This window comes from Sebastes fasciatus, chromosome 15 (assembly GCF_043250625.1).
Source record: "Sebastes fasciatus isolate fSebFas1 chromosome 15, fSebFas1.pri, whole genome shotgun sequence".
NCBI lineage: Eukaryota > Metazoa > Chordata > Actinopteri > Perciformes > Sebastidae > Sebastes > Sebastes fasciatus.
Window position 1 is genome coordinate 17384383 of NC_133809.1, and position 24259 is coordinate 17408641.

The 24259-nt window shown below is 44.2% G+C and overlaps 1 protein-coding gene across 3 annotated transcripts; it reads right to left on the reverse strand.

The window, feature by feature from the left end:
* On the reverse strand, positions 1-24259 carry btbd7 (BTB (POZ) domain containing 7). Of its 3 annotated transcripts, none has more exons than XM_074660386.1 (11): positions 24013-24259; positions 16139-16355; positions 13149-14282; positions 7153-7361; positions 6502-6577; positions 5917-6077; positions 5653-5796; positions 4977-5166; positions 4646-4824; positions 4033-4437; positions 1-3892 (listed from the first exon to the last, which is right to left on the reverse strand). In XM_074660386.1, the coding sequence occupies exons 2-11, from the start codon at positions 16218-16220 to the stop codon at positions 3110-3112; spliced, it is 3363 nt and encodes a 1120-aa protein (XP_074516487.1). In that variant the 5' UTR covers positions 16221-16355; positions 24013-24259; the 3' UTR covers positions 1-3109. The 3 variants fall into 3 exon arrangements, with proteins under 3 accessions (XP_074516487.1, XP_074516486.1, XP_074516488.1); XM_074660385.1 differs by having other exon boundaries at positions 23881-24259; XM_074660387.1 differs by lacking the exons at positions 1-3892; positions 4033-4437; positions 4646-4824; ... (3 more) ...; positions 6502-6577; positions 7153-7361 and adding an exon at positions 11485-11948 and having other exon boundaries at positions 23881-24259.

Genomic DNA, 24259 nt, shown 5'->3' on the forward strand with positions numbered 1-24259 from the left:
TGAATTCCATAATATCAAACCAGTTTATTTTGAGGATGCCCAAGTTGACCACTGTTATGCACCTTTTGAGGCGACAGTAGAAAAATAGATTCAGTGAAACTAAATGCAACTTAATATCAATCTACAAACATGTTTTCTATGATACCATACAAGTACAAAGTACCTGTTTGAATTCAACACAAGCAAATCACACATTTCAGATGGTTCAATTCCAAAAGGTGCTAAATAACACTATGTACACAAAACGAGCTACATGAGATTTCAAAGGACTATTTGATGCAGGCTGGTAAGCTGGTAGAAAAGAGCTTGCATAGACATCAAAGTCACTTCTCCAATAAAAGCCCAGCCGCAGGCGGGGGAAGGCACTGACTTCTCTACAGCAAAGAGCAAAACAAGGACTTTTATTCAATGGAACATTGTCCTGGAAAATAAAACAACTACCCAACATGAACATGGGGAGGAATCTGGAGTTTTGCATTTTTTCCCCATGAAGCAACCTAGATGGAAAAATTATTTTTCTGCTTGGCAACTTCATCACTGCTAAGCAGAGAGCTAATAACATCTTCAGATCCTCTACATATTCCTGTTACTTTAAAAGTAAAGGGATGTAATAGGGAAGAAAAGAAACGTCTCTACGAACATGGTAATCCACACCACCTACAACACTGAACAGACTGCCCTAATGCAGAACATTTAAGAACAAAATAGATTCTGGGACACAATCTTTATGTTTTATACCACACATTCTTAGTGAGATCTCATGACAAAGACAAGTACACAGTGTTGTCCACTACAGTAAAAACCTTCAACAACCACTAAAATGTGAAACCATTTAAAAATTTGTCAGAACAGGTGGAGCTCAATTCATTATATACAATTTCCATTGGAGATATGAGCCAGCAATCGCCAACTTTTATTCAATACAAGATTCCTTTTGTTCGAAATTCATTTGTTCCTTTTCCCTTCAGCTAATAAAACAGGTGGCTCTTACAGTGCAACGATACTCGTATGTGAGGTTGTACGCCAGCTGTTGGCTGGAACAGGCTTTCATGTGTGTACTTGCATGGTGCTGGAGCTGCAGCTGCTGCGGCTCTTTTAACAGTATATTTAACAGTATCAACACTGACTGTGCAGGTCCACAATCTCCCATGAGGTGGCGTGATGGGAGGCCTGATGTATATACATGGTTTTAGCATGTGGGTTAGGGGTAGTTAAAGGGATAGTTTGGGTGTTTTGAAGTGGGGTTGTGTGAGGTACTTATCTGTAGTAGGTGTATGACTTACAGTAAATGACGGTTGGTGAACCTCAGCTTGGAGAAACAGACAGGAACACCGGAGCAAAGTAATGCAATGCTGTGGAAGGGGACGGCAGAAAAACTTATTTTAGCCACCTAAAAGAAAGGCTCACCTAAAAAGAAATGTATATCCGTTGAAGTGTACGCTATATTTTGATTATTTTCCAATAGTGTGCTGAACTGAAAGTGAAATGTATCGACTGTTTTTTTCCATCTGAGCCTGCTGGCTTTGAAGAGAGCATAGATAAGTTCAATTTCCCTGTCGGAAAGGAGAAGGAAAGGGCTGTCTGACGGCAAGATAAAGTAGTGAAAGTATTCCAAATATAGCGTACACTTCCATCCTGCCATCCTCGTCCACAGCACTGTATTGCTTTGCTCTGGTGTCGGTGCTTCTGTCTGTTTCTTGATGCTGGGGGCACGCCGACTGTCATCTACTTTAAGTAATACACCTACTATGGATGAGTACCTCATACAACCCCACTTCAAAACAGCCTAAATATCCCTTTAATGTGTCCATAGTGAACAGAACAGTCAAATAAGCAGTTAACGGGTAGCGATATAATGACATCATACTTAAAGGTAGCTAAAACTGAATATTCCAAGCACTGATTAAGGCTTTAGATTTGATTACTTGATGCTATTGGGTTAAAGAGAACAAGAGGCTCTGGCACATTGACCACTCTGTGCCAAAGACTCTGGTTAAACCATCTGACTCTGATATGTACAAACAGACCTGACTACAGATGGGAGTGTACAGTACTGAGATTGTCTAAACACCTGTGTGTATCAAAGTTATCCTCGCACACAGACACACGCACACACGCCTGTTTCAGCTGAAAAACCAACAAACCCCATTTGATCACTGTACGTCAGTTGCCATGGCACCCCTATATTTTCCACTGTATCTCAATAATGAACCTGGTCGCGATCCTTCTTCCTGCCCCCCCCACCCTCCACCCGCACCCTTCTGAAAACACCAGGCTTCTGCCTCCAAGCCAGACACTCAAAGGCTGCGATAGGTAAACCCTGACACAATTCACAGACTGGGTTACAGGAGACTGACGAGCTCTGATGACCTACTTCCCGTCGGATCCAGTTGCTGCTTTGTGTGACCAAGCCTTGGCCCATTACTCATCAGCACTGCAGAACCAGAGGCAGGAGGGAAAAACTAGTCAAGTGGGTTGCTATAGGCATGCTACAGGAAGAAATGGAAACACAAGTGATGGGAGGAAAAGAATACAGCCAGACGTATTTACATATGATTTTATCACAATACTCTCTGTCCCAGACGGTGTACCATTGTTAGCTTGTGTAAATTGAGATTCCTATCCTGCCATCTCCCCATTGTATGCTGAAAATAATAGAGACAACAGGGCCTATGAATATAATCTTTGTTAAACCTTCAGTTCATAACTGAGCTACATCTAGTGTTGTGACCTCCTCGTGCAGGACTCACACAGCATAGAGCTAACCACCGTCTTTACAATCAAACTCAAGAGACCAATCCGTCCTAGTAGAGCCTGAGTCATCCTCTAAACCAGCAGGACTAGGCAGGCTAGCAGAGATCAATTACAAGCATCGACGGTTAACCTACGGCTCTTGCTCATTCCATACTCTGACTGTGTGATAGAGGTAGGACAAAAGGACAGATCCTATAAATAGCAACCATCGACCACCCCTTTTCCCCCGCTCCTCCCAAACACACACACACATATATACGCAGGCACACATTTAGTGCTTTGCCATCCATTGTGATGGACAGCCACTCATCATGCTTTCCCTTTTCTTAACTCAACCCCCGGTCCTCGAGTGGGGTTAAAGTGCAGATTTCTTATAAGGGTAGTCGGGCTTGCTGGGTGACCTGCGGTCTCTGGCGATCTCCTCGCTGACACTGTTCCTGTGAGGCTGCTGGAGGGACCCCGGGCCCAATGATTCTCCAGCGAGAACCATCTCCTCCGGGGCGTCTCTAGGTCCTGTGTGCCTCTCCTCATAGCTGTCCATGTTCCCACTGGGAGACCGTAAATGGCCTAAGCCATGAGTCAGGTCTGTCTCATTTGATCGCCCCCTTGGGATGTGTCCCATCCTAGGCTGGGCCCCAGAGGGGCTGGCCAGGACTCCATCATGCCTCTGAGAGGTCATACTGAGGACATCCAGACGTAGTGGGTCTGGGGCAGTCCGTCCCTGCGGGCGGCCCTGGGACTGAGAGTCTGAAATGTAGGGGGGTGGATAAGAGCCGGAGGGGGTGCAGCTGTGGCTGTAGAGGTCTGGTCCTGCAAAGGAGGGCAGAGGGTGAGGGTGAGCGGAGGTCGGGGTTGCAGGTCGGCAGGAGAAGTCATACAGGTCGGGGAACTCGGCTTGAGCCTCCAGCTTGGGTTCAGGAGCGTGTCTCTTGCAGGAGTGGCCGTGTCCAGGACCGTGGCCATGGCTGTGGCGGGCAGAAGGGCAGGGCCCATGGGGCAGATGGTGGCCTGAGGGGCCCATTGGGCTGTGAGGGCCGTCCCTGTCCATCTCTGCCATGTGCTGCTCCCTCAGGGACATCACCGAGACACCCAGTGCAATGTCAGGCATGAACTCCCTCATAACCGGCTCCATGTTCATCTGCATCGGAAAACAGATACAAATGTTACCTGACAATTGAGCAACTCATGATCCCAGGCCATGATCCTTCAACCATGAAGCCGCATTTGAATAAACAAAATCGTAGCACAAGGACTCTAGGAAGTAACGCACACACTCACCGCTTGCTGGTCTGAAAGCAAAGCTCGGCCCATAGCCTGCGGGTTGGTGCAGTCTGGGGGCTGGGGCCTGGGCACAGAGGAGTAGTCTGAGCTGCCATGCTTAGCGGCCGCATGGCGCTGGATCAGGGTGCGGTTGCAGGGATAGGAGAAGGAACGGGTAGGGGCTGGCATGGGCACACGGGGACGCCAGGCACCCTTGAGCTGAGCATGGCTGGGTGTGGCAGGGGGGTGGTATGGGGGAGGTGGAGGAGGTAGGGGAGGGTGGAAGCCCACTACCCCTTCCAGCTCTGTGAACATGCTATCCATAGCGGGGCTGCTGTTTACCCGACACCGACCCACCTGGCGCAGAGCAAGAATTGGACTCTCGTCTCCAAAGCGTTCATCAGGGAAGAACTTGTACGGGTTCTGAAAACAGAAAAAACAGCTAAAGAAATCTATATCGATTGTGGTGCTGAGAAAGATTTTCCTTAAGATTTATCTGCCTGAGGTTGTTCAAGGTCTGTGTCTGCTGCATTACTGAGGTCCGTCTGTGTCCTCATCCCTGTTACTATCCCAGCCTTAGCCATCTTATCCCCCTCTAACCTCTGGGGACAAACTCTGCTTTCTTACTAACCTGCAGTAGCTCAGTGGCTCCGTCTGCCAGACCAAACTCCCTCAGCACCCGCAGCTGCAGCTCGTAGCTGACGGTGGCTCCTTCACCACAGTTGAGGGCGTAAGCTCTCTGGACCTGCTCTGTGTGTCTCAGTTCCTGCAGCCTCCGGATCATGTCCTTTACCACAGACAGCTGAGGCACTGAAAGATACACACATTACAATACACACACATTTATGGATGTTTTCGCTTTTTGACACCAGCATCGTGTTTAAGGGTGCTTGAGGAGTTTGAATATTTGCTGACATGAGTGCCATTTTTACCATCTAGTCATTCCTCGACCATTTTCTTACCTGGAATTTCATTGGCCACAACCGACGGAGCTGTGCTTGAGTTGCTCGCCATTTGCTGGTGGTTGATCATGTGACAGCACTGAGGCACAGCGTTGTTGACCATGTAGAGTGTGTCTGGGACGTTGGACATGCGCACTAATCGCAAACGCACCAGGTCTGTCTGCTCCACCATCATTTCATCAAGCACAGACTGAGGGGCAGGGTGCAGAGAGAGAGAGAGAGAGAGGCCAAGTTAGACCAGAACTTCAGAGAAATAAAACTCTGATGTGCAACTCAAGGACACTGAGAAGGTTTGCAAATTAGTTCCGCTTGATTGACACTTCATCTAATAACGACTCTCTCTGGTCTAGGGAAATGTTCATAAATATTCATGGCTCTGGGAAGCCCTATACGTTATTAGAAAAAGTGTGCAAATGGACATGAAATGAATTTCAGTCAAGATGATGGAGGCAGCTATTAAAAAATGGTGAGTATGCATAGCAACAACTGGGCATGGGTGATTTTAACGCATCTGAGCTATGAACAGCTCCACAAATTTCCCCGAGGCACTTAATGGTTCGGCTGTTCTCTCCACAGAACCTCTGCTCTCTTTGCTGATAGCTAAAAGAGACGCAAATAATCCACTGCTTCGTGCGTTGTCCAGAGGCCCCATTAATCAGACGTGAACGAGCCTTACCTTAGCCTCCTCCACATAGGGAGAGAAGAGGCGCGGACGCACGTAGATGCCGGCGTTCTTCTGCCGTAACCAGGCGTTGGCTTTTCCCCCCTCGGCTGTGGGCAGCATGTCTGAAGGAGGGGTGCTTATCAAACCCCTTTTGAGCTGTGAACAGGGGGTGAAGAATGTGGATCAACGCTCTGTTTATGAAGGTCACAATGACTCATGTGCACAACCATACACACACACAGCAGCTGAGAAAAAAGGTAGATAAGCAGTACTGACTGCGTCAGAGAGGACGTCGCTGTTGGGAGGTAAGATGTGCTCAGTTCGGATGAAGGGCAGAAGGGGAGACAGGATCTCCTTTAGCTCCTCCACATCCAGGTCTCTCCTTTTCACTCCCCTCTTGTTTACACTGTGGGCTGTGCCGCTCAACAGGTTGGGCTCTGGGTAAATGAAAACAGGAACAGACATTTAATATAATGCATATAACCTGTGTCTATTTATGCAACTATGATTACGCTTTTAAGGTCAGTCAGCTATTTTTTTCACACTGTTCAGGCAAGTTCAATTTAACAATTTATGGATAAATATTGCATTGCCTCCTGTGTGGTTCAGCTTCCTAAAGCAGGTTGCTAGCCCATACAATCATATGACTAATAACCTTGACCACAAAAAGACAATTGCTTTCTAGGTCAAAGCACACAATGACACGACCAATCACTATGACGACACTTCTTTTTTTAGGGCAAAGTTTGGCTCCTTTTTGTAATGCTTTTAAGTGTATTTGGAGGCTCTGGTAAGTGGGTAATTTCCTCAGAGCCATTAGGGGGGCTGCTCAGAGGGTAATTATAGAGTGTATTATCTTACCCCTGTCTGCCATCCTCTTAATAAGCTGCTGCTCGCCCCACTTAACAACATACTTGAGAATGTCCTGTTCACTCGCCTGTAAATGAGACCAAGGTACAGAGAAAGAGAGAGATATAGGACAGGGAGAAAGAAAGACACAAAAGTATTATTAGGACAAGGTTAGACGTTGTCGAGAACAAAACTGGGAAGCTGTTAAATGAGGATAAGGTGAAAATGCAATATGTTCAGGCGATGTCCCCGCAAAGCTCAGGCCTGGTTGGTTTGTTTGTGTAGTTTGGATTTCAACACCTCAACCATCTGGTCTGCTGCTCGAGTAGCTTGGCAGTGCAGATGACAGCTCAGCTTTGATTAGGTTCTTGGTTTGAAGGCATTTCTCTCCGGGGAATGGTGTTACTCAACTCTGGAGACCCTGTGAGTGTCGTCAGTGTGTGTGTGTGTGTGTGTGTGTGTGTTTATAATGTGTGAGTGACACAGAGATTGTGTTAATGCATCTCTGTGTGTACGTGTTTACTGTATTTCCACCAAGCAGTATTCATTGTGAACATGTCAGGCACCCATTAGTGAAACTTCACACTAGAAAATGTATCTGCCACACTGCGAGTTGTCATAGACGGTGACAACAGATTGACAGGTGATGTTCTGCTTCCTTACCTGTAGGTAGTCAGACTGAATTGCGCAGAGAAGGTGCTCCTTGCCAAGCTCGTAGAGGACGTCGGAGGTGACAACCTGACTGAACTCCTCGCAGAGGAAATGCATGGCCTGCCTGTGGACCCACTTGGAGCCGTACGGCTGGGAGCTCCACTTCAGGATGGGGACGAGCGAGTCCAGAGACAGGCTTTCCACTACAATGTCCTCACAGCCTGGGAGAGACAATGACACAGCAATTTACACCTCGATATTCAATCCAGTCTGTTTATTGGGCACAGATGTATCATATTCCAAAAACAAGAGTACAGATATTAATGCCAGCAATATAATACTTAGCAAAAGAACTACAATAGAGAATGATTTAACTGAAGATTATTAGAATACAAGTGGTGATTCTGCAGCCGCTGCCAGACCATCAGTAGTTTTGACTTGTATTCACTGACCCAGGGAGTCTCCCTCCACTAGCCCCCACATCCTCCTTGCTGCGTTTCCTAAATCAGAGCACATACCAGAACAGCAGGCAGTGGTTTAACTCTGTAACACACCAACCCACATAAATGCCTTTGATACCTTGATGTGTTTCAGTCTCAAGCTGCCTCCTCTTAACCGTGATAAGTAAACACAGCAGCCTGAGGAAATGTGCTGCCGGTGGGTGCACAGGCACGCACGCACACACACACACACACACACACACACACACACACACACACACACTTTGCAATTGTGTACACACTTGTGTGCATAAATCAAAAATGCATTAAAAAGCCACAGAAGGCTTTGGGAATTATGTACCTGCTGCTTTAGCCATTTTAAAAAGGAGCTACTTTTTGAAAATTCTGCCTATGCTGGCACTCAAACTCACACGTATTCAAAGAGGGATCCACTTAGGCAGAATTAAAGCTACTAACATCCACTCAGATTAACATATGATTGGCTAGGTCAAGCTATTTATGCCAAACCCCAACACGCTAGACACATCAGTGGCTCTTATTCTCAGCCTTTCTCTGATCAATAACATTTAATACAAAACGGACATCGAGATAAAGCCAGACTGACTGACGTCCAGTTAGTTGCTACTCTGAACTGAAACACAAGCTTGCCAACTTCCTCATTCCAGGCCGTCCTGTCCATCAGCTCATAGTAGCAACGCTCCTCTGGGAAAGGCTTGTCTTATCTTAAAGTAGAAGATCTAAGCTGCCTTTCCGCCCCCCAAACCACCACTTTGAACACTCTGGGAAACTGGACACCAGACTTGAGAGTGATGGCTCCAGAGATCCTTCTGTTTTTGAATCCGAGGCTTCATATTCGTCCAAGAAGATGAGCACATACACACATGCAAGCAATACACATACATGCGTGGATGCACAAACTCATGATGCACTTCCCCTTTTGGGCATCTTCAGTTGTAATGGCAAGTTAGAGAAATGCAAATCAGGCACCCGCAGTGTTTTAAAACCCAGGGTGGAAATTCTGCATCGTTAAGAAGACAGATGAAGTTGAAATGTGGACCCCGGCACTTTGGCTTTTTTATCTGCTATAAACAGACTGGAGAAGGGAATGGATTCACAACATCTGTGCCTGCGTCTCCGCCACACGTCCCTGTGCTGTCTAGAAAGTGCTTTTGCTCACGTCAGTCTTTCACCTTTGCATCTTTGCCCTCTCTGAAAAGCAGACACACACATGCACAAAAGGCAGACAATTGCCCACTTGGGACCAGTGGCCCAGGAAAGCAAACAGCTCTGCTCTGCATCAGCCCATTAGAATTCAAGGCGACAGCCAGTCTTTTAAAAACGCAGCACTTTTATTATGAGCTGGAGATTAGAATCAGCATTATATCTAATACTAACCCGCCTCCCCTTCTCTCCGCGGGTGGTACACCACATTCACTGGAGCTTAGCCGACTGACAAGAATATCAACACAACAGCAGGAGCGGCAACAGCCAGCTCTACACTACACTAACTCTGGAGGACGAATGCATTTTGTCTTGCTGTTATTATTTGGAGCTCCTTGTTTATGGAGCGCACGGTCTCCAAAGCCACTTAAATCATCAACTGCACTCAATAGCCTGTAAACAAGCCTGTGGATGTAAATCATGTCTGATGATCACTCAAGGACTGGGACTCCAGTCAACACACTCCAAACACAAGACAGGGCACGGAAAGCACCGGTCAGTCAGTGGGCATGGAGAGAGAGAGAGAGAGAGAGAGAGAGAGAGGAAGTACCACAGTGCACCAGCTGAAACCACACCAACTGGCTATCATCTCTGCGGTGCACTTGAAAAATTAATAAGGCTTTTAATATCGGTTGCTATTTGAGTGAGATGGAGTCATAAAGGGATACACATCTTGAGAATTAATAAGGGGAGAATGACAGAGAGCTCCACTGCTCCACAAAAACCTCCACGGGCCAAAACTTCACACAGCCAGACGGCAGCAGACGAGTTGCACACGAGGGGGAAGACCGTGTGACAGATGAGAGGGCTCTCTCCATATGAAACCCCGGACATACGCCTCTCTGCTGCCTCATGAAGACACATGGCAGCTACTGAAGTCTCAAGCCGTGGGATGGACACAGATACATTTCTCATTTCATAATCAACTCACAGATGCCAGTATGATTGGATACTTGGGAGTGTGTGATTTTTTTTAATTAAATGTGAAAAAGGCATAAAATACAGATCTCCAAAAGGCTAATAGGAAGTTGCAAAATAGACAAAGAGAGAGGATTTGGATAAAATGACATCAGGTCAACCATCTCACCACATTCCACATTGTGGTTTCATGGGAACTGATTAGAGCGGCGCAGCACTGTGGGGAGAGGGAGGAGAGGGGATAAAAATACCCTCCAGTAGGGGCTTGTTGAGAGGGGGGATGGGAAGGAAGAGGGGGTGACAGTGTGTGGGGATGACGCTATTTGGCTGCTCGTCGGCTTAAGTGACCCTGAGAGCGACACTAGAGCTTTCGGGTGGGAGGTGTTTTCTGACCAGCTGTGTGTATGGTGTTACTGGACAGTGCTATTATGATCACTGCATAGATCTTAAATAAAAAGGTGATTGATTCATGGCCCCTCACTCAATACAGACAATTCAGCAGCTGCACACAACTAATCCTGTGCTTTTGAAAGATTTTATACAAGCATGTCAACCATCTCACCACAGAGTGCATCGCGTCCCAGAAATATCTCGTTATTCATATATAGCTTCCTCTTTGGACAGGATGCATTTTGTTGTCGTTTTCAAGCTTAAATAGTCACACATCCATCCAAACCCATCAATTACATCATGTGTTAAATTTGTATCAATATTGCAGTGTGAACTTGCACAAAATGGGCTGGAATATACTGATGAAACTATACTTTGTACTGGACTCAAACCAAGTTATAAAGGCATATGTTAGGCTGCACGGTGGTGCAGTGGTTAGCACTGTCGCCTCACAGCAAGAGGGTCGCATGTTCGAATCCGGCTAGGGGTTTGCATGTTCTCCCCGTGTTAGCGTGGGTTTCCTCCCACAGTCCAAAGACATGCAGGTTATGTTAATTTGTAAATTGCCCGTAGGTGAGCATGATTGGTTGTCTGTCTCTATGTGTCAGTCCTGTGATAGTCTGGCGGCCTGTCCAGGGTGTACTCTGCCTTTGCCCAATGTCAGCTGGGATCGGCTACAGTCCCCCAGCGACCCTGAATAGGATAAGCGGTTACGGATAATGAATGAATAATGAATGTTAGCATAGCATACACAGAGGCTCAAACACCTCTGTGTATGTTGTGTGTCTGCAGCTGCTACAGGGCGTGTGTCAATATAGCGTTTTTCTCTGGCGGAAAAGCATTGGCGGGGAGCACTTCTTCAAATAAGCGTTCCCACTGTGCGTGGGTTTTGTGTCTATGACCGCTGTTGTATGACAGACCATCATCGCCCCTTTGCTTTTTATTATCCATTTGGTCTACTATGTATTTATTTGACATTGTTTTTTCACCATGAGCACCAACCGGAGGACTACCTGAAAAGGAGCAACCATGAAGACACCAGCGCCTTGCTGAAAAGTTCAGAGATTCTCAACTAGAAGCTCTCGGAACAGCCGCACCAAAAAGTTGGAGCACTCTCCTCTTTGGGAGCAACTGAAAAAAAGACACTGGCGGTCAGAAAAAAAACACTAAGCCTCAGTAAAAGCCTTTCAACCACAAGCTTTTCCTGTAAAAACAGCTTCGCTGAGGTGGTTTGAGTCACAATAAACTATATTGAGTGCATTTTGAATATGCTGAATAGTATTGTAACTTGGCGTTTGAAATTGAAAATAATACTGTTTTGATTTCATTACACAGCATGAGGCAAGCGAAGCTGTATGCTTAAATCGTTTAATGCGACTCATATCACCATTTCAATATTTGACAAACTAATTCCCATCATCGTGGCTCTGTGAAAGATAAGATGATACGATATGATAACAGTGAGTCATACAACCTCTCAGGATCCACACAGTGCTGACAGGGAGGCCAAATGCAGTACTTAGTGTGTGCATTTGAAATAGACTCCTACAAGTTTTGCATAGTTTATTCTGATTGAAGTGGAGCTTTGTTAATAGAAACTGGACAGCGTTCAGACATGCCACTCTGGAAGAGGTGAGAGTGGCTCAGGTCATGTCAAACCACGGCTTTGACCTTTGGGGTCATTCTGAAACAGCGGCAAGAGTCAGAAAGACGGTGTCATCCCAGTAAAGATAAACCAGTGACGAAGTAGACGACCAGTGACGAGTGTTGACAGAAGCTCAGATGCGCTGCATGTATCAGACAGTAAACTGTCTGTCCCTGGAGATACAGACAAAACCCTTCAGACTATATCAATCTGCTATTGGCAGCTCTAACACCCATCACAGTCAGCCAAGCTGTTTAACACTACCCTGGTCTGCACAATCATATTGCACGTAGGACACAAACATAATGTAGTTTAAAGGAAAGGATGGAATATTAATATAATGAGTATGAGACACATTATATGATTGGAAGGAAGGAGAGATTAAAGTAAGCCTGAGTCGAGGCATTAATTCACAAAAAAATCCAGTCATTTGTGACAAAATCCAACTCCTATTATTATTCCACGGAGACAGCCACTATAATTATGACAGTCAGAACTGACAAATTAAACTTGAAATTCAGGGTAAATTCATACCATACAACTACATTATCACAGTTCAAAACAATTTGTCCAAGCTGAGACCTCAGCACTACTGAGACTCATTTAGTCAAAGGATACATTATTAAGAAATTAAACCAAACTAAATAGAGAGGCAGACTATGCTAAAACAGTAGAGCTGGATAATTAAACACATTTATTGCACTTAATGAAAATTTTGAATCTCTCATTGACCAAATTTGACTCATATCACACATTAGAAAAATATGTTTAAAATGACAAAAGCTAGAACAAGCACAGAAGTGCAACCAACAGTCCAGTGTCTTTAAGTTATCTTTAACTGTAAGGACAAACATATCACTAAGCCAACATGAGAAAGGAAATACATTCCCGGATACATCAAAAAATATCATCACATTCATGGTTAAAGGTCAATACAGTTTCACAGTTGTAAATCCAACAAGCTGTTAAATAATAATAATGATAATATATATTTTTATTATCACGCTGGTATTGAATTGGTACTCGGTATTGGCCGATACCACGAGTTCAGGTATCGGAATCTGTATCGGGAAGGTATGGTAGGTATCGGAACATCTCTAGTCTTTATATAGATTTAAGGTCATATTGCAACATGGCTGTAATCCTGTAAGGCCCTTCTAGGGATGGGTGTTGCAAATTAACACTATAAACACTATGATACATTGCTGTTCTCAGTTTGTCTATGTATTTTGTATCTCTCCCTACCAAATAAACCATAAATAAATAAATTAACCTTGAGAGAACCTTGTCTATAGAGAACAAAATCTTTTTCATCTTGTCACGTACTGTTGAATTGTGTCTATGTGTGGTTTAAATGTGTGATTATGACTTACCTTGAGCAAGCATACTGAACTCCAAGAACAGAGCGATGTGGTACAGCTCCATGGCCTCCTCTGTGCGTGTGCTGGCTCCACGGCCCCCAGACACCAGGGCTTGCACCTCGCCGAGGCTGCCCGCTGAGGGGCTTCCCCGCAGCACAAGCCCCAGCTCCACCGCATCTGTGTACATGCAGTGGAGAATGACCTGCACATACTTCCGCGGGATGATGGACTCATCCAGCACTATGCGGGTGGGTGTCTGCAATGTGCGCTCTGTCATTTCCTCTCCTGTGCGGATGCGCCTCTGCAAAAGGTTCCTAAAGAAAGGAGACCGTGCCGAGAGGATAGCTTTGTGAGCCCTAAGGTCCTCGTCTGGGGTCCCGGGGCATCCTGAGCTCACGGTTGGTGCTGCAGCCACAGCACCTCGCTCATTACAGCTCTCTATCATCTCGGAGTCTGAGGAGAAGCTGAGCAGAGCGTCGTAGTAACACATGTAATCGAACAGGCCCTTCATATCAGCCTCCAGGGAGTTGGGTGTACCAAACTCCTCACTGAGTTGCACCAGTACGTCCACGTTCTGCAGCCTGGTATCCTCCGCTCCGCCCACTCCGAACTCCCCGGTGTACAAGTAGTGAAGTAGGGCAGAGAACATGGGCACATCAATGCCAGCTGTCTCAATGTCCATGAGAACCTCTGCTCCATAGCCAGGGGATGACGACAGCAGCGTCTTGAAAAAGGGGCAGCGGGCAGCCAGGATGGCCCGGTGAGCTGGGAAGCAAGTACCTTGGAAGATGAGGTCCACATCAGTGCAGTACTTATGCTGGTAGAGGGCGGCCAGATCCCGCTGCAAGCTGGGCGCCTCAGCACGTGCGAGGCTGGCCTGAAAGCTTAGCTCCTTGAGCGCTGCCGTGCCCTCGTATTCCTCCACCAGGGCGTTTGTGTCACGGACGTCCCATCCCGACAAAAGCTCCCGCATCTGCCGCGCATGATCTGCTGAGCGGCTGGACTTCCTCCTTTTGATGAACCTCCGTTTGAGGGTCGCAAGACCAAGGCTCTTCTTCTTCCTGTCTGTGGGCCGCTCATGGCCGTGCTCCAGGCTGTATAGCTTAGACTCCCAGCCATATCCCTGCTGAGAGTAGGATGAGGTCCCTGGAGAAGAACACACAATGCAGGTTAGCTTCATAAGCACTGTAGTTTGTGACTAAACTAAAAAATTGTAACACCCAAATATAAAAGTAAGAAACTTCTTATTATTATTAAATAGCTATGACAGTAGATATTTCCTCAAATATTGTATTCTGGTGAGATCATTCATTTCATAACCCCAACACCAGTTCACTCTTGAGGACAGACTGCTAGAAACACAATCTGTCCCTGGCACCCCTGTGGTGTGGCCAACTCCGTCAGGCCAAACATACACTACCCTGACCCAGCTACCAAAGCATTTGGATCTAGTTCAACAGCAGAAAAGATCAAACTAAGGTTCATGACAGACTAAGAACCAATTAGCTCATAGAAGACTTTGTCCTGCTTTGTACTTCTCAATGAAATTCGGTCCACTGGCATACTTGAGCCCAATCAATTACACTAAATAGCAGTCATCTTTGGCTTGACAGACAGGACTTGTGCGTCAGCCGAAGCTCTGCCAAGGAGATCCTCTCTTCCTGCCCTTCTCTCAGCATCCATCAGTGTGACCCAAATAGTAATCATTCTAACACTGTGAATCATCTGTGGCCAGGGCCAGCTCAACCAAGCAACGACAGAGCTCAGAGTAAACCTCATAGGTCTCAGGGGCGACACACATCATTTGGCTCCTTACTTTCACTTTAAAAGAAGAATTCTACAAAACCCTCAGAGCCAAAGTCATTTAGAAAGTGAAATAAATTATGTTTTTTGTTAAAGACAGACTTATTTAAATTAATCTCTGAAGCAGTTCTCCAAACCCTCTGGCACTGAGGGCTGCAGGGAAAGATTTAAAGACCATAAACCAGAAAGTGTTGATAATTTAGGAGTACCAACTAAAGTCTCCTAGCATGCCTCATAACAAACAGTGATCTCTAACAACCAATCAAAATGCTACTTAAATACAAGCATACCTCATACACTTGTGTGCATACAAGTAACACACACACACAAAAACTATATAACCTATACATCAGACTCTTTTTAGTGCATGCAGGCACAAACTAACAGACAGAAATAAGCTGTTCTCTGACAACGACATCGACGCTGTTGAAATTGGAACAAAAGCAAAAGGTCTCAGACTGGAGCTGTCATGTCATTCAGTAGAAAAATGTGACAAATGTGACAGTCTAACAAGCAGCCTATAGCTGGCCACGGGGACTAAAATCGTGACACCAGATTAGCTTCCCATCCGGTCTGATAGCCAGCGGCCTTATCATAATCACATCACACCACAAGCACATAGTAACAACAACGCTAAGAAGAGCAAGACTGCGAGGCTGCTACTTATTTCGGTGGAAGTTACTTTTAAACTCTGACAGCAGAATACTTAATGTGACTTTGGTTAACCACCCACGTAGGACACAAGTTTCTTTGCATATCTGCCTCGCACAATACTTCATGAAATCCATATGGCAGGGGAAAAGTAGATGCATTGCTTTTTTATTGCATTTGTGTGAGTTGTGTGAGTCAGTTCAAGAGCCCTCATCCACAAATATATTCACCTCTTGCACCATTAGTTGTCATGGAAGCAGGTTAATGTAATCTAAAGTGTGAGTTTTGGCCATGCTAGACCCCCCCCATTGTGTGTTTGTAGCTTGGGTGCTCACTACATCGTGCCAAAGTGGGTTCAGGAGTACAGTTTTAACACTTCACTTCAGAAGAGAGTGGGAAAATCATGGTTTTCACTCACAGTTCATCTAATAGTGGTATTTTATCATTTGCTGGCTGAAAATACAGAATCATCTATCTGAGCTGACTTTGTGTTAACTGTGCAACCGATCACAACGCTCTTAATTAAACCACAGATATAAAAGACCTACCTATAAAAGTCTGCTGTGCATGTGCATTTCCCCCTATGCGTGGGGAGCATGAGTGTGGATAGCTGGATCCATTGGCACCCATCCTCACTTCTCTTCACTTGCTATTTGGGGGTCCCCCCTCTTGCTGAGTCATTCTGCTCAGACGACAGTATTCCTCTCAATCCTCAGTCGTGGGTCAGGCGCTGATCCTCAGAGCCCCGGGCCCAGCCTGCCATACCTGGAGGGAGGAAGATGAGAAGAGGACAGAAAGAAAAAGTAAAAGAGATATTTAAAGTCAAAGAGTGAATGATTTTTTTTTTTTAAATGTTGCTGACTAACATCTCACAGGGGTTGCAACAGTTTGGACTCTGTCAAAGATAATGAATTGCCAGGGGTGTCAACGTTAAGGAAGCTGAACAGAGGGACATCTTTTACTATCCATCATACTGTTTCAGCCACATTGATTTCAGTGCAATCATGAATCATAGCTGCCTAGGCAATTTTACAGGCCTGAAATGATAAAAAATTGTGATGAGGAGGCTTTTTTGAAGAGTGACAGTCTTCATCTGAAGACTGTGTGTTCAGGCTTCTATCTGTAATCTTCAACGGTGACTTAGATTAACAGAGACTTCCTCTGCTCGACCCTCAGGAAACTCTTACTGGCAGTCAACAACAAATCTAACGCAGATGTACGCTGATTTTCTGAGGAACGTACAACCCTCTCTGCCTTTGCCCATCTTGCCCATTTCAGTAGTTTAAACATTCATAGTCTAATGAGTCATGTGGATGTTTTTCCAGTTCAGTGTGTAGATATCTACACGTCAATTTTAGTGACAACTCATTGACCAAGGTCATATCAATTAGAGCCAAGCAGCTTAGTATTACATTCTCATTTAATTACTATTGAAATGTCTCTAAGCTAGTTTTCAAACTTTGGATCTCTATTCAGCTCATGTCAGTATAGTCAGACTAAGCACTGCATCATAGCTGCGATGACTTGTGGTTGTTCAGTGAAACACTTTTTTCAGAGCTTCAAAGCAGTGTTGATGGGAAATGTCATGTGTGATTGCAATCTTAGTCCATTATGTGACATAGGGGAGGTCAACAAAACAAGATATACTATGAGACGATACAAATGTGTCTACCGTCAGAGATTTTGCCATGTCATTTATACAGTGGTAGCTTTCCCATTCATATTTCTGGTTGTATTAGGCCATTGTGGGTGATGTTGCATATTGGATTTTTAAATTTTACATCAATGGGATGCAATACTTTTGATTTGTCAGGTATATAATTAAAGCAGCAGCGGGTAGAAATGGAGCAAAATATGATTTTAAAAAGTTATTTTTATAAAACAGTCACTATATCCTGACAGCCGAGCTGGAGTCTGCCGTCGAGCTGCCGTCTATGAGACTGTCAGTCACTCGCAAACTCTAATCAAACGGTCAAACTAGGCAGCGCTGATCAAATATGAATTAATATGCTGTTACTGTAATGCCTATTTCTTGCTTCAAATGTTTTCAGAAACATCTTGTAGTGTACTGTTTAGCTGTAAAATGAGAACGTTTGGGGCCCCGGCAGCCAGGTTGGGATCAGTTGAGAAAATACCAAGCACCGCCCAGCAGCCGGAGCACAGCCAGTAGGAACACTCGCTCTCTGAAATGACCTGTGATTGACCAAAGTCTCCCGTCACAGGCTAGATTTTTAAAGCCTGAAAACAGAGCCATGAGGAGGTGCAGAAGTCTAGTTTTCTCTCAGAACACTTGAATTACAATATGCTGAAAGGTTATTATGGAATTTTTGCCCAATGATGCCAAAAATATATTGCCTACTGCAGCTTTAATTACATAAGCCAAAAACAGACATTGCTGTCTGGTTATTTCATCAATTAACAATTTCTAAACACACTTTTTTTCCACAGAGAAGACATTTAAACAGTTTACAGTAGAAAAAGCAAGGGTTTAAATAATTAAAAATAATGATGCCTGAATTCCATTTAGCTGCTTCACGTTCAGGGTCCTGGTATAATGCATGCTGGCTCATTGTCACGCTGTCGTATCTAACTGGGAGACTTGAATACGACAGAGCCGTCGTTAATGTCATTAGTAACACCTGCACTTTTCCTGCCATGACGAGTCAAAACATCCTCTGTAAAAAATGCATTTTGAAGCCCTAATGTGATACCAATTCTACAGGACAAAGCATTTGATTATCTGGGTGGTTGTTCATTTATGAGGATCGGTCACATAAACATAATTTTAAGACAGAAAATGCAATGCGACAGAGGTGAGGCTTCCACACAGCCATTTTCCCTCAGCTTATTCTTGCCAGCCTGGGCATCAGTGAAGGCGCAGTAACTTTTCTGCTCTCTCCTTTGTACTGTCAGTGGCTGCGATCTAACAGAAGACAGGGCACCTCATTAATTAAGCATACCCTTAACCCATCAGGCTATTAATTACAAACTCAGTATATCCAACTTCATTTTCTACCAGCAAGTACATTGGAGATCAAAATTATTCTGATTATAGCTTTTCAATTTTCCATGGCACTTACATCTTGGGTTACTTCCCATAAATATGACCCCTTTTATAAACATTATTAAGAGACTCGGAAATGTAATTCTCATTGCTCTTGACCTTTAAATAACTCAATATAAAAAACAGTCATATGTATATATACACGTTTTGTCTCTCTTTTATGCGAGACCAGACGGAGAACTGGAGTGTGATGGGGAGATCTGTTTTATCTCAGCCTGCTAGTTTTCCCTGCCTACCATACCAATAAATCATTGTGTCTGCCCCTGTAGAGCAGCACTCTACAGCCTCCCAAGGGTTCAATGGAAAACCACAGCCTCTTTACTCCACACACACACAAATAGTCACCAAGCAGTCACACTGGAGCACTCCAATAAAAATGTTGGTTGATCTTTATTTCATTAGACTGCTTTAAATAAGCCCCATCTTCACAGGGAATTCATTTGGACAAAATTAGAAATTGAATTTGAATATGTAGGAGAGAGGAGGAAGCCCTTGAGATATATACTGTCTTGTTTACAAAAGGGGGGTGGGCTGGGGGGGTCCTCAAAGGAGCACAGCAGAGGCAGAATAAAACAAAGCAACCGACACATGAATCGAACAATACACTGACTCCCAGCTAGGCAGACTCACGGCTCTAACTCATTCAAATGAGCCGAACCAAATATAACTTGAGCTGCAGTGCAGAATTCTAAAAGCATAATTTAGGACAGCTATTTCCTTGAGACCTGACTCACACTGTTCAATAAGAAGCATCTCTGCCGTAATCTCTCTGATGTCGAACATTAAGGCACTTTTCCTGCAGTTTGGACTGAAACAGTGTGCTGCTCTGTTGTGCTCCGGCTGGGAGCAGAGGAGGGCAGTGCCACAGACGAGGCGGGGGGAGGCAGACGCCGGGCCGAGCTGGACTATATGTCCCTAATGAGAGGTGACAGGAGACACTCCCTGCCCCCACCTATCTCTACATGCATACACACAAGACATATGCACCCTTTCAAACCGCTGCTCACCTTGCCTCGGTCACTTGGATCATTTTATTTTATTCAAATCAGCCACTTGCCGAGGTTTAAAAGACAGAACCCCAGCCTCCCGCAGAACATTACCATACAAAACTGCTTGGCACGAGAACAGGACCGATGTATTATTCAAATGACAGTCAAGGCACTTTATCAATCATTTATGTGGATTTCCTCATCATGGCTAGAGAAAAAGGGAAGCGGTAAGTAGGTAGGTGTCTGGATCGCCGTTCCTACCTGCAACCCCAAATTTCAGCAGCACGTTCTTATTATTTCAAAGCGGGTTTTTTTTACAGGTCATCCCCTTAACCAAAGCTCTGCTAATGAAACATACAAAGCCAACATTTTGAATCAAAGTGGCAGCTGTAATGAAGCTAGGGCGGCATGACAGGACTTCAACAATTGAAAGTGATGTGAAGGATTACTTGGGCGGTGTAGCAGATGATTGAGAAATATATATTTCATGCCTTTTTTGGTAATTGTATAACAGTTCTGAAATCTAAAGACTCGCATTGCTTTGATCAAAGGGCACAAAGACACCTAGGTGCTGTGCTCTCTCCATTGGCCCCACTGTGAATCCTATGAATGAAATGATGAAATCACCACCTTTTGACAGTAATCTTTGTTAGGCTCATTGACACAGGTCCTAATCTTCTGAAGAGGAGCAATCACTGTGCCAGTATCGCAGTCAGGCCTGAATTAAAGGGCAACAACTGTAGAAACACTGAAATGCATCCCCCCCCCACCCCAAACACTTCCCTGTCTAAAATTACACAGTAGCTGCAAAGTGCTCTAAATGTGTCAACGCTCTCAAATACACAGCTCTTCAATATCATATCTTCAACAGGGATTTTTTTTTTTATTAGTCCATTGCTGGCATGTTATTATCTCATGAAGTCCCGTCACACTGATCTCAGAAGAAGCGCAGATAATTGACTTTCTTGGCTCACATGCAACGGAAAAAGAAAGCTGCAGACATTGTCCAATTAATATAAAAATACAATCTAATTATTTCAACAAATCCCATGTTATAATTTCGTTTTTTTTGATAAGTTTAAATGGATATAACAAAAAAGCGTTTTGCTGAATGCTGACACAAAAGCTGTTAAATGACCTGTGTGGAGAGTTGAATATTATGTGCTTGGCTAAACAAGCTGGACAAAAATACAGCTTCAGACAGTAATTATAGACCGTTTGACTCTTTTGGATATTTGATACAATCAGAGGTGCTCCAAATGGGACATAATAAGCAATGCAGCGGTGAGCAGAAACCAGAACTTTCTAACAGAGTGACCTCCACTGTATTGATGTGTCTGGCTGCATACATCTCACAGCAAGATGTGCGAATGGAATATGGACCGCAGGTGGAGAAAACAGAATAAATTACTCCCTTTGAAATAATAATGATGTCATATTTTGTCTGAAATGACAGCTGAGAGACAAAATTCAGTGGCAGAGCAGACTGCTTACCTCTGCGGTGTTTTTTCCCCCCAATCAGGTCAATCAGTATAACAGTTAATCAGGCCATTCGACTGATTACAGACTCTGCCAGGAGAGCTACCGGAAACTACAGGAATCAGAACAGGCTAGAAACAGCAACACGCTGAAATGACAGAGACAGATAGAGGAAACAAAAGTCCCCACAATGATGACTCATGGTGGGCAGCCTCTGGATTAGCCCGTCAACCAACAATATGAACCGTAGTGCTGCATATTTAGCATTTCACCGCCTATGTTGCTGGGTGATTATCTTTTTTTTTTTGCTCTGGAGGTCACCATACACAAACGTGGGTATCACACATGATATTTCATCAGCATCAACAAGTTATTTTCTTTTGAATCATTGGGCGGAAACAAGAGGATACCTACAATGACAACGAATGAACGGATGAATGACTATGGCTCTAGGTCGGCTTCCAAAACAACCGAACAGGGCCATCTTTTCAATAAAGAAATGTTAAGTGCGTGCACACACTAATGACTATACAAACACAGCCTGGCAGTCAACCTCCAGAGAATGAATGGCAGCCCAGGAAACAATAAGTACTTATTTTAAGTGACTTGTCAATGCTCCTTGTTGAGTTCTCAATCCAAACAGACCAGGGTAAACATCATTCAGGCCAAAGTCCGGCTCGTTCAGTCACTCTGTGGCAAGTACCTGCAAGCTCACGGCCTTTTCATGCCAGTCATGGTCTTCTGAGCATGTGACTCCAATAATGACATGTCATTTTGGCCCTGGAGCACTGACACGAATACTGAACCTGGTGAAATGACAAACCTAAATGGTTAAGAGTGCAGTGAATGCACCTTTTCCCAAATGAAAAGACTAGATATAGACACCAGGTTGTCTTTCAGAGGAAGGCAGGGTGTGCAGAAATGCTGAGTCTAACCAGAATTTCAGTGAGATTACCACAGGATTATCAGTGTGCATATGGCTCCTCACCACTTAAATAGATGGTGGCACTACCAACACATATCATACACATTGTTAGAGCAGCCCTGTGGGATAGCAATATAAAAAGCATCCTATGGATGGGTGAGGCAAATAATAATATGTGATGAAGGCAGGGTACCATTTAGTGAAATATATACTGGATATTATTTGACTATTCAAAATTATTATATGACTTTGATACACCAATAAACCCATATCCACATGTAGGCTATATATTACAATATAGGATGCCATGTGCAGGGTGTGCAGAATGCTGAGTCTGACCAGAATTTCAGCGAGATTACCACAGGATTATCAGTGTGCATATGGCTCCTCACCTCTTAAATAAATGGTGGCACTACCAACACATATCATGCACATTGTTAGAGAAGCCCTGTGGGATAGCAATATGAAAAGCATCCTATGGATGGGTGATGGGTGAGGCAAATACTAATATAAACTGTGATGAAGGCAGGGTACCATTTAGTGAACTCTTAATATATACTGGATATTATTTAACCAATAGAAATTATTATATGACTTTGATACACCAATAAACCCATATCCACATGTAGGCTATATATATATATTACAATATATGGTATTGCCATAGCACAACCTATCAACAACTATCTGTCACAGAGGTAATAAACAGCAAACAGGATTATCAGTGTGCATATGGCTTCTCACCATTTAAATAGATGGTGGCACTACCAACACATATACATGTTAGAGAAGCCCTGTGGGATAGCAATATAAAAAGCATCCTTTGGATGGGTGAGGCAAATAATATAAACTGTGATGAAGGCAGGGTACCAATTAGTGAATGGATATTATTTGACTACTAGAAATTATTATATGACTTTGATAAACCCATATCCACATGTAGGCTATATATATTACAATATATGATGTTGCCATAGCACAACCTATCAACAGCTATCTGTCACAGAGGTAATAAACAGCAAACAGGATTATCAGTGTGCATATGGCTCCTCACCATTCTAGTACAACATTAAAATACATCTATGAACCTGGAAATGAGCATAATATGATAGCTTTAAATAGATGGTGGCACTACCAACACATATCATATACATTGTTAGAGAAGCCCTGTGGGATAGCAATATAAAAAAGCATCATTTGGATGGGTGAGGCAATTAATGATATAAACTGTGATGAAGGCAGGGTACCAATTACATGACTTTGATACACCAATAAACCCATGTAGGCTATATATTACAATATATGATGTTGCCATAGCACAACCCATCAACAACTATCTGACACAGAGGTAATAAAACAGCAACATGTAGGTTGATCCGCCAAAGTTAAAATACACATTCATCCCTGAACTTTTCAATCGATCTAGCCTCACAAAAACGTGAACAAGTGTTCCCCTCTGTATACCCAGTGTGTGTATAAAAAAATCAATCATTTTGCAATGGCTTTGTTAGCCTTAGAGCTATTGTTGCTCTTTGGGGCTATATATATATGTATGTGTGGGCTGCTCAGCGGAAGCTTTGGTTATAAAAGTGCCTGTAAGAGAGAAAACCAAGTGTGTTGTTTGTCTCAGCTGATAAAAATGAGAAGTTAATGTCCAGATATTTGTCGACAGCCCTAGCGAGAGGAGTCCTATTCACCACAGCCCTGTAATTAGTAGCATATCCTCGGAGGCTAAGGTTGAAGCTATCTCTGCTTGTGTCGCTTTGACTTCACCTCCTCGGGAACAGCAGTTCACTTCGATGCAAACTGTTGAAAAGCGACAAACATATTTACCAGAAAGTGACGAGCTTCTTGCGCATTATTTTGTCTTCGTATCACCTCGTAGTTTTAGACAGTACTCCGACCCAAGTTGTCCCTTTGGCACACAGAGAGAGAGAGAAGGAGAGAAAAAATGCAGCTCAACACCTTCTTTTTCCAACTCTGCTCATTACGCACGGCTCGACGTCAGCGGCTACATCTGATCCCCTAAATATAAGATCATTTCCACTTGGCTTCGACTTTCCCAGCGTTTACCTCGAGTAGAAAACTAACCCAGAACCGTTTTTATTCTCGGTTCGGTTCGGTATTTCCCCCCATATAGTAGCACACAACGCCTTGTTGGGCTGGTTGTTATGGCCTATCCCAGCCAGCAGCTAACCGTTTCAACATAACC

Excerpts from the sequence above, each read along its gene's own strand:
- btbd7 (XM_074660386.1), bottom strand. The coding sequence starts at position 16,220 with ATGGGTGCCAATGGATCCAGCTATCCACACTCATGCTCCCCACGCATA. Across the intron at positions 5,797-5,916 it reads GCGACGTCCTCTCTGACGCA|CTCAAAAGGGGTTTGATAAG; the intron begins GTCAGTACTGCT and ends CCCTGTTCACAG. Across the intron at positions 4,438-4,645 it reads GAGCCACTGAGCTACTGCAG|AACCCGTACAAGTTCTTCCC; the intron begins GTTAGTAAGAAA and ends TTCTGTTTTCAG.